The sequence below is a fragment of the Carcharodon carcharias genome, chromosome 10, assembly GCF_017639515.1.
Source record: "Carcharodon carcharias isolate sCarCar2 chromosome 10, sCarCar2.pri, whole genome shotgun sequence".
Lineage (NCBI taxonomy): Eukaryota > Metazoa > Chordata > Chondrichthyes > Lamniformes > Lamnidae > Carcharodon > Carcharodon carcharias.
The window spans coordinates 29494056-29504423 of NC_054476.1; the positions used below are offsets into that span (position 1 = coordinate 29494056).

Here is a 10368-nt window from a genome sequence, read left to right on the forward strand (position 1 = left end):
AAAAATTTTTAAAAGAAAGGGAAATGTCATGATAATAGTTGATTGTGGCAGTGGACTCCAATATTAGATACTGTACTAGTTTAGGGGGTCACCTGACCTGGGGGTTAAAGATCAGATAGCACATGTTGGAGCCTGTCTTGATAGAATTCATTTACTGCAGTTATGTGTTCATGTTAGGTAAATGTGTTATCAATGAAGTTAGCTCAGCTACAATGTTGATAGCCTGTGTGCAACATTGAAACAAAAAACAAGACATGTGGGATGGGATCCTTGTTAGAAGAGCACCTCACCCTCCTTCGTTTTTGACTAAAGTCTCACCCTGACTTACGCTTGGTGCCAATGTAGCCCAAGTCTTTGGCTCGGAGTCTATTACCAAGTGGATAGCTATAGCAAAGCATGCACACATGCATAGTGTCAAGTTTTTTTATAGTCAGGTTGTAGGTTGTAACCACGACGACATGAAGCAGGCAGGTGCAGACTCTCACCACCTCTTCCAGACCCTCTGATAAAAGTTTGCCTGCTCACAATATAAATATACTGCAAGATTATGCATAATTAAACTGCTGGATTCTGCAGAATACAAAACTAGAATCATGGAATGGTTACAACACAGAAGGAAGCCATTCAGTCCATCAAATCCATACCAGCTCTCTGCAAGAGCAACTCAGTTAGTCCCTCTTTCCCGGTCTTTCCCCACAGCCATAAAAAAAAAATCTTTAGATATTATAAAATTCCCTTTTGAATGCCATGCTTGAATCTGTCTCCACCACATTCTCAGGCAATACTTCCAGGTCCTAACCACACATAGAAAGGTTTTTCCTCATGTCACCTTTGGTTCTTTTGCCATTCACCTTAAATCAGTGTCCTCTGGTTCTCAACCAATGCAAACAGTTTCTCCCTATCTACTGTGTCCAGATCCATCAACCTTCCCTTCTCTAAGGAGAACAGCCCCAGCTTCCCCAATCTATCCACATAACTGAAGCTGTTCATCCCATGAACCATTCTCACAAATCTTTTCTGCACCCCTCTGATGACATCACATCCTTCCTAAAGTGTGGTGCCTAGAATTGGACACGATACTCCAGTTCAGGCTGAACCAATGTTTTATAAATATTCATCATAACTTCCTTGCTTTTGTACTCTATGCCCCTATTTATAAAATCCATGGTCTTGTATAACTTATTCACCACTTTCTCAATCTGCCCTGCCACTTTCAACAATTTGTGCACATATGGCCCCAGTCGGTCTGCTGTTGCATTCCAGTTAGGATTGTATCCTTTACAACTTTGTAACTAAAACTAAGATGCTCCATAGATTTGGAGAGAATGGAATAGCAAATGGATTTTAGGCATAGTTTGAGTGGAATTTTTTCAAACTCTTCCAAACTTTCCCCAAGAAGTAACTATATATCATCCCTTGCTCTGGTAATGGTCAATTAAAAGTTGGCAGACTTTGAATTTGTCCCATTGTATAGTTTCATGTGTTTGATTTTTATTTTTAAGAGTGTTTGCAGGATATAATTAACAAGGCCTGTGCCCAGCCTCACTGGATCACCAGGAGTGAGACATATCGGAAAATCCAATGAGTCAAACTGAATGTCTGTAAAGGAATATGTCCGGCTTTCTGCTATTCACTGTGTCCAGCTGAGCAAATCACAGAGCCAGGAAAACCTCCTTCTTAATGCTAAACAACTTTTTGTCCACCAGCTTTAAAGAAGAACATATAGGAAATACGTACAAAAAAAGGAGTACAAAAGCAGGGAAATCATGCTGAACATTAATAAAGCTCTGGTGAGGCCACAACTAGAGTATTACGTGCAGTTCCAGTCATCACATTTTAGGAAATACGTGAGGGCCCTTGAGAGAGTGCAAAAGAAATTTCCCAGAATGCTACCAGGAACGGGAGATTTTAGCTACAAGGTTAGGTTGGGGAAGCAGAGGTTCTTCACTTGAGGGCAGAGGGGATTGAGGGGAAGTTTAATAGAGATGGACAAGATTATGACAGGTTTTGATCAGTAGAAAAGGAAAAACTGTTCCCATTAGCTGATGGTAGAAGGACTAGGATTCAAAGATTGAAGCTTTTGGACAAGAAATGCAGAGGGAAATGTAAGGTAGAACATGAGTGGTAATGACCTGGAACTCGCTGCCAACTCAATGCCAATAGGGGTGGTGGAGGCAGAGACGATCAATGATTGTGAAAGGAAATTGGATGGGCACTTGAAGGAATTGAACTTGCAGGGCTACAGGGTTAAAGTGGGGAATAGGACTGACTGGATTGCTCCACAGAAAGCTGGCACGGACTTCATCGGCTAAATGGCCTCCTCTATGCCATAAATGACTCTATAATTCTAGGGTAAGCACTCCCAGCCATTGACCACAGCAGCTTCACTCAATTAGACACAAACTGAAGAGAATTTGCCCATGGTTGCTAGAACAATGGCACCTATTTAGAATGGTTTAACACCGATTAAAAATAACAGATGGGAGAATGATGTTTGAATGCATTAAGGGTTAGTTCACTAACAACATTAGTACAAAGAACAACTTGCATTTATACCATACCTTTCACAGCCTCAAAATGTCTGAAAGTGCTTTACAGCCATTGAAGTACTTTTGAAGATTAGCCACTATTGTGAGGTAGAAAACACACCAGGGGAGGTGGTAGCATGGTGGTATTGTCACTGGCCTAGTATTCCAGAGACCAAGGTAATGATCTGGGGACCTGGATTCAAATCCCACCAGATGATGAAATTTGAATTAAAAGCCTGATGATGAACTTGAAACCAGTGTTGTTTGACAAATTACCCCATTTAGAGAAGGAAATCTGCTGTCCTTACTTGGTCTGCCTACATATGACCCCAGATCCACAGCAATGTGGTTGACTGTTAGGAAGGAGTTGCCCTGGGAGTCTTAAACATTGACTGAAGTCTCACAGGCCAAACATGGGCAAGGAAACCTCCTGCTGGTTACCATGTACCATTCCCCCATCAGCTGATTTATCAGTGCTCCTCCATGTTGAACACCACTTGGAGGAAGCACTGAGGCTGGGGAACTTCAATGTCCATCACCAAGAGTGGCTAGGTAGCACCACTACAGACCAAGCTGGCTGAGTCCTATAGGACACAGCTGCAAGACTGCGTCTCTAGCAAGTGGTGAGGGAACCAACAAGAGGGAAAAACATACTTGACCTCATTCTCACCAACCTGCCTGCCATAGATGCATCAGCCCATGACAGTATTGGTAGGAGTGACCACTGCATGATCCTTGTAGAGATGAAGTCCTGTCCTCACATTGACAATGCCCTCCATTGTGTTGTGTGGCACTACTGCTGTGTGAAATGGGATAGACTTCTAATAGATCTAACAACTTAAGACTGGGCAACCATGAGGCACTGTGGGCCATCAGCAGCAGCAGAATTGTACTCAACCACAATCTGTAGCCTCATGGCCTGGCATATCCCCCACTTTACCATTACTGCCAAGCCAGGGGATCAACCCTGGTCCAATGAAGAGAGCATGCCAGGAGCAGCACCAGGCATACCTAAAAATGAGGTGCCAACTTGGTGAAGCTACAACACAGAACTACTTGTGTATAAACAACATCAGCAGCAAGTGTTAGAGTGAAGTGATTCCACAACCAAAAGACCAGATCTAAGTTTTGCAGTCCTGCCACATCCAGTCACGAATGGTGGTGGACAATTAAACAACTCACTGGAAGAACGTTCCCAAATATCCCCATCACAATGATGGGGGAGCACAATGCAATGCAAAAGATAAAGCTGAAGGATTTGCATGATCCAAGTCAGCCTTCTCCAGAGGTCCCCAGTATCACAGATGCCAGACTTCAGCCAGTTTGAGTCACTCCATATTATATCAAGAAATGGCTGAAGGCACTGGATACTGCAAAGACTACGGGCCCTGACAATATTCCAGCAATAGTACTGAAGACTTGTGCTCCGAGAACTTGCCGTGCCCCTAGCCAAGCTGTTCCAGCATAGATATTCAAAATAGTACCATAGGATGTTTTACATCCACCAGAGAGGGTGAATGGAACCTTTTGTAATATCTCATCTGAAAGACAGCACTCTCTCAATGCTGTCAGCCTGGCTTATGTGCTCAAATCTTTGCAAAGGGACTTGGATCCAGAATCTTTTGATTCAGGAGTGAGAGTGCTACCACTAAGCCACGACTGACCAATAATAGCTCCTAGTATGATTAATGCACCTGCATGCCCTATTGGAGCTCGCTCATTTTCATTAAGCTACTTGCATAGACCATAGTCAGTCAAAAGTATATGAGTTCCTAGGTTCCAATATTCACTAATTTCATACCTCCAGCACTCACCATCTAGTGTGTCTATGGCAACAGCAAGTACTGTGTTTGAATAAGTCTGCTGACTTTAAGCATTGCAAAATGTTAGCTTCATCTAATTTGTTCTTGTAATTTCTTCCTGCTGACGACACTGGAACTTAGTTACTCCTGTGACTTCTATGCATGATTGGACGTGAATGGCATTCTCAGCTTTATATCTGCCTTAAGACACCACAACTGTTACTTTGGATTTTACAATATAATGAGTTATTTAGCAGGGAAGTGTTACATAAAAAAGTAAATCAGTGACAGGCAATATTGTTAATTGTCTGCAATGTGTAACCTATGATCTGAATTTTCCTCAAGTCATCAACTTGAATTATTTTGTGGTTCAACTTGGTGATTATTGTACAACAACAATTTCCATTCATAATGTGCCTTTAGTGCAGTAAAATGTACACAGTAAATATTAGGATGTGTGACTAAAATGTTTGTCAGTGAGGTAGGTTCTAAGGTGTTTCTTAAATGAAGAGGTTTATGTAGGGAATTCCAGAACGTAGAATCTGGAAGGCTGAAAGCATGGAAGCCAAGATAATTTGATGAAAATTCAGGGACGCAGTAGAAGCCAAAATAGGAGGATTGCAGGGATCTCGGAATGGTGTAGAGCTGGCAAAGGTTAAAGAGATAGGGAAGGGGCAAAGTCATGGAGGGGTTTGAATATGAAAATGAGACATTTTAAACTGAAGTGATGAGAGCCAATGTGGGTCATAGAATACATTTGCACTAAAAGTGTTGTTGTAAATCATTTCACGGAGCTTACTGGCAGGTTGCAAGAATGTATTACAAATCCTGTATTCTTCATCACATCAAACTGTGTTTTGTCTATTAACCATGCAATAAATGATAGTGATATATTGCAAGACAATCCAGTACCTTGGAGATAGTTTGATTGGTAAATCATGCAAAGTTTAGAAGGAAGAACTAACATCTCGGATACATCTGATCTTCAACCAATATGTCAAAACTTGATCTTTGCCCAAATCTTCTGATCAGAGTTGGGACCACTGTATCCAACGCTGATCAGGTAGAAAGATACCCATTTACCTGGATACGTTTAGAAAGGCCAGACTTCCAATCAATGATGAAGAAGAACTCCCTCAGTGCAGGAATTCACACAGGGAGCAGCCAAAAGAATCAGTGCAGAAGTCATACTCCTTGGTGATTGGGTGAGGCGATGAATGAATGAATGGATAGGAGGGGTAGGTGGGTGAAGTAAGTGGGTAGGATGGGTGAGGTAAGTGGTAATTGGGCAGAATGGCAAGTGGGTGAAGTTGTCAGTGATGGCATATGGTCAGCTGGCAGGATAGCAGGTAGAAAGGGTGGCAGGTGGGTGAGGTGGTAAGGGGCAGGTTGGTAAGGCGGAAGGTGGGGGAGGTGGGTAGGGGTTAGTTGGAACAGGTCAGGAGGGAAAGGAGTGGAGCTAGTCAGGTCTGTTCCGGGGGTTTAGTCAGGTGGTTGGAGCTAGTCAGGTTGGGTCTGGGGTAGTTGAATCAGGTCGGAGGGGAATCGAGGATTCGGGGGAATAGTCAAGGGATTAGGGGGAGCAGTCAGGTCACTGTGGGTGATTGGGGGGTGTCAGTTGTATAGTTACCCAGGAGTTATACAAAGATTTTTCTGCCTAACATTTCCTGGGTAACTATTCAGTTATAAGCGCAGCAGAACTGTCTGAAGTCTCTGACTCTCAGAGTCAGAGGCTTTTTCAGGGGGTTCCAGGGAACAAGAAAATTGCCCATCGGAAGTTCAAACTTCCCGGGCAACTCCCATGGAGTCAGCACGTTGGGACTTCCACGTGGTCCTGACGCACATCTTGGGTCATATGTCTGGTGTCCAACAACCTGGAGATTGGAAGATCTGGGCCCTTCTACTTACAACCCCTAGTTCTGGTCTCTTACTATGCATAGAAACATCTCCTCTATGACCACCCCATCAATACTCAGATCAGAGATTAATAGATTTTTGGATACTCACTAAATTAAGGAATTTGGGGATAGTGTGCAAAAGTGGAGCTGACACAGAAGATCAGCCGTGATCTTACTGGATAGCAGAACAGGCTCAAAGGGCCCAATGGCCTACTTGTGCTCCTATTTACATTGTGCTCATCAAACCCTTTTAGAATCTTAAATACCTCCGCTGGGTCACCTGTCAGCCTCCTCATTTCCGGAGAGAAGAGCTTCCATGATAGGTATCATTCTGGTATCATCCTTGTAAATTAGTCTGCCTCTTAAAGTATTAATGGGATGAATTTGCATGCAGGCAGGGTCCAAGACGTTGGTTCAGCACGTTTTGGTCTAAGTGAAACTCGAATTCTGTTGCTGAGGAGAAAACTTCTGCACAAGCAGATGGTGAGTCCTCTCCCACCAGTTAACTTTTAAACACCAGTTTACAAGTTGTGGGCAGCATGTTGGCATGGCATTAAAGACTTAAATTAATAGCAGGCAGGCTGAAGAATTTTCCAATCTACATGGCCACCTTTTACACCTTGCAGAGTCATATGGAAACAATGTGCATGACTGGAAAAGGTGTGTCAGATCTCCCACAGGGATATTAAATTAATTTTGCTGAATATTACAAAGTCCTAAGAAAACAACCTTTTTGCACAATGCATTTTGATTTTAAAACTAATCACTGCACCTAATCACATGGACTCCGGAAATTAACGTGAATCATGCTGAATTTTCAGCATATCTCTTGTTCCTTGGCTGGCAATGGGCTCCGTTCCCTTAACATTAAGGTAAACTGTTAGCTATAACTCTGTCAGTAATGCTCCTGCCTCTGATTCAGTAGACTGTGGGCTCAAACCCCACTCCAAAGACTTCAGCAAATCTAGGCTTATGCTGAGGGGGCACTGCACTGTCTTTTGGCTGAAACATTAACCCAAGGCTGAGATTTTGCGTGCCCACCGGCATCAGACATGTTCAGACAATATGGCGAGAAGGCCAAAAATCAGTTTCACGACATCATGAAGCCACTCTGCGATTGTTCGCTCCACCGTCGGGCTGCCATTGGACGTCAGGAACCTCATTGTAATACATCCAACATATCATTATAAGGCCAGTCTGCCAGACTCATCCCCCCTGCTGGATCATCCATCCACGTCGGCAGCAAAGCACGCCACCATGTTTCACAACAGTATATATAAGGCGTGCACTTGGTGGGCTGCACTTCGCTCGGTACTTAAAGGTTTGTGTGCATACCTCGCTTTGGTCAGTACTCGCAGTCATCAGCGCCAGGATTCACAGACAGCACCACATCACTTTTAAGGGGGCTCACTGGTAGGTCTCTACCTACCAGGTCAGCCATATGTGGGTGGCTTTTCAATGGCTGCAGGGCGAGGGCTTGCTTGGGGAAGGAGGGTATCCCAGGGCATGTGTGGGGCCACATGTTGATCTGTGCAAGTGACCTCAAGATAGTGAGAGCTGAGGAGGCAGTCTCCAGAAGAGATGAGGCCAGATGGACATGTAAGAGTATGTGTTTGAGAATGGATGGTGATGTCCCTTGAGCTGGGAGTGAGTGAGATGCCAGTGAATGTGTGATGGGCTTGAGTGTGTGAGTTTAGAGTGATGAGATGGTTGCCATACCCCTGGCTGTTCAGATGAGATCATTCATCCTCTATCTGCACTGGATGGCCAACCTCTTCGATGCAGCATTGGCACTGATCATGGCTGCCATCACCTACCAAGCTGGAGTGGTAATGTAGCTGCCCCTCCTGCAGCCAGATTGAAGGTAGAGGACATCACAGCAGGCCACCACAGGGTCCAAAAGTCGCTTGAGGGGTGCAGTCTCCTTGCCTTTTGGGGCCATGTCTTCTTTGCTACAGTCCTGGGCTGGAAGCACTGAATGTGGCTGTATTTTAAATGTGGTGCCTGGTGTGATGAAGCAGCAACCTGACGGCATGGTAGGTGAATCGGAGCCCGCTCGCCATCGAAACAGCGTGTATCCTGGGAATGTATAATTAATGCGGAGGGTTTGGTACAATATGGTGTGAAAAGCCGCCACCGCTGCCGCACTTAGTGCAAATCTGGGACGATTCCGCCCCAAGGTCGGACAGAAAGCAGGAGAGTTCTCCAGAGCTGTTGACTTGGCCTTTATTTATCTCTCAGCCAACATAACAAAAAACCTGTTCTGGACCATTATCAGGTTGCTGCTTGTGTGTGCAGATCGGGTATCACATTTCCTTGCAACAGTGGCTACACTTCAAAGAAAGTGCTCCATTGGCTGTGAAGCGCTTTCGGACGTCCTTGGGCCAAAGGGGCTATATAAATGTAAATGCTTTCTTCCTATTTAAGGAGCGAGCTCTAACGTACATGCCAGAAGCAGTGGATCGTTGGACAGACGCCCACTGCCACGTTTCTGTGTGAACAAGACACTTCTCCAAGGACACTGTATGCTGCTCTTATGGGAATTGTGAAACAGCAGCGGATCATAAAACGAAACTGCAAAGGAATTTGGAAACTAAAGTCGCGCCGGTTTGTTTTGAAGTACTGGAGTAGGATTTATACTTAATAACTGCGGTGCCCGAGCAACATTTCACCTGCACATTTCTACTGTGAAGTTAACCGGAGGAGCCAGTTTACAACTTTAAGCGTGGTGAACAGAATCTCAATAACGCGCGGTTCCGAACTGGGGCTGAATTCTAACCAGCTTTGGTTGCATGTTTTTAAGCTTGTGAAATTGGCAGCCGCAGCTGGCAAGAGATCCTAATACCAAATTTATCATCAGTCCACCTCGACAGAAAGTCACATCCCAATCTTACCGCAGCTTCTCCACGCTCTCCTCCGGGGTGAGCTGGTCGAAAGTCTTGGCTTCTTCCCTGCCCAGAAAGGCCTCATGATCGTAGTGGAAGTTTTCCGAGTCGGCGTGGACCTGATCGCTCAGCTCTGGTTCTTGGTGGACCCGCTCGTGTCTCAAAGTGGGCTTGGGACACACTCCGGCTATGTAGAGAAGCAGGACATAGAGCAGGCGTGGGCTCCCCATGTTGCAATATCTTGTAACCAATGAAAGCTGTAACAAGGATACACACAAAAATAGATACAATTTTGCCAAACCTCTGCTTCATTCATACAATTCCTCCTTCACAGCAGAACAAATGGATCTGAAATACCTGTTTGAAACAACCCCCTCTTGATATGTTGAATAGCGAACGCCTCTTAAAATCGACGCACAGAAATCTGTCCCATGGAAGTTACAAAGTTGTTTCAAACCCAGCGGCTGATGCTTTCCTCCGCTCCGGTTCACGTGTCAGCCCCCAACACTTGTCTTGAGCCTGGGGCCGAGCCACTCAGCACTCGGTTTGCTTTTCCGGCCAGCGGAGTGCGGGTTTGTAACAGCGCTTCCGATTGGTGAGAGGGCGTGTCCGTGGGGGTGGAGAGGCTGGAATCGCCACGTTGCAGGGCTGGAGGTGGAAATCGAGATGAAAGCAACTTTTAAACGCTTCTCTTTTAATTCATCTCTAAGGTGTAAATGTTTCTGTGTGCGCATACGTGTTGTCTTTATACTGCTCATGCCTTTTAGAAAATATAGCGATGTATTTTAGCATTTTAAAAAATCTATGCACATCTTTACACATTGCAGTTCTCACGCAACTGGAGTGGGATCGTTTCTTTTGGACAGTGATTATGGAATTGGGATCCGAAAAATCTCAATCTAACATACGCTTGATACCGTCACAAGAGCCATGACGTTTTTTGACTTCGGATTTAGGAAAATGTTGATGGTTATTATCATTTAGTTAAAGCTAGCTCAATCACCCACAATAGCCAACATATTAAAAAAAAAGCTTGCACTTATTGCTCATCGTGTGTCATTCTTGGGATATCGTATTCCGCATAGTGTGCACTGAACAATATCGACAACAAAGACCTGGTGAGCCTCCAGGACTCAAACCTCCCACAAACAGTGGTCTACACTCAACAGGATCCGCAGCCTCCAGGCAAGGACTTCACACCTCTTCCATAAATGGAATTCCAAGACAACCCAGCATGTGACTGTGCTCACTTGGA

General features: G+C 44.6%; 1 protein-coding gene across 3 annotated transcripts in view; it reads right to left on the bottom strand.

The window, feature by feature from the left end:
* rcn1 (reticulocalbin 1, EF-hand calcium binding domain) overlaps positions 1 to 9637 on the bottom strand; it is a 45350-nt gene extending 35713 nt beyond the window's left edge. For all 3 annotated transcript variants that reach the window (XR_005944197.1, XM_041197300.1, XM_041197301.1), the window contains exons 1-2: positions 9471 to 9637; positions 9123 to 9370 (exon numbers count right to left, since the gene is read on the bottom strand). Coding sequence is in view for 2 of the 3 variants with exons in the window: in XM_041197300.1 (XP_041053234.1) it covers positions 9123 to 9343 (221 nt within the window). In the remaining variant the exon portion in view is untranslated. The remainder of the gene's footprint in view (positions 1 to 9122; positions 9371 to 9470) is intronic.
* Between the last annotated feature and the right edge of the window lie 731 nt (positions 9638 to 10368).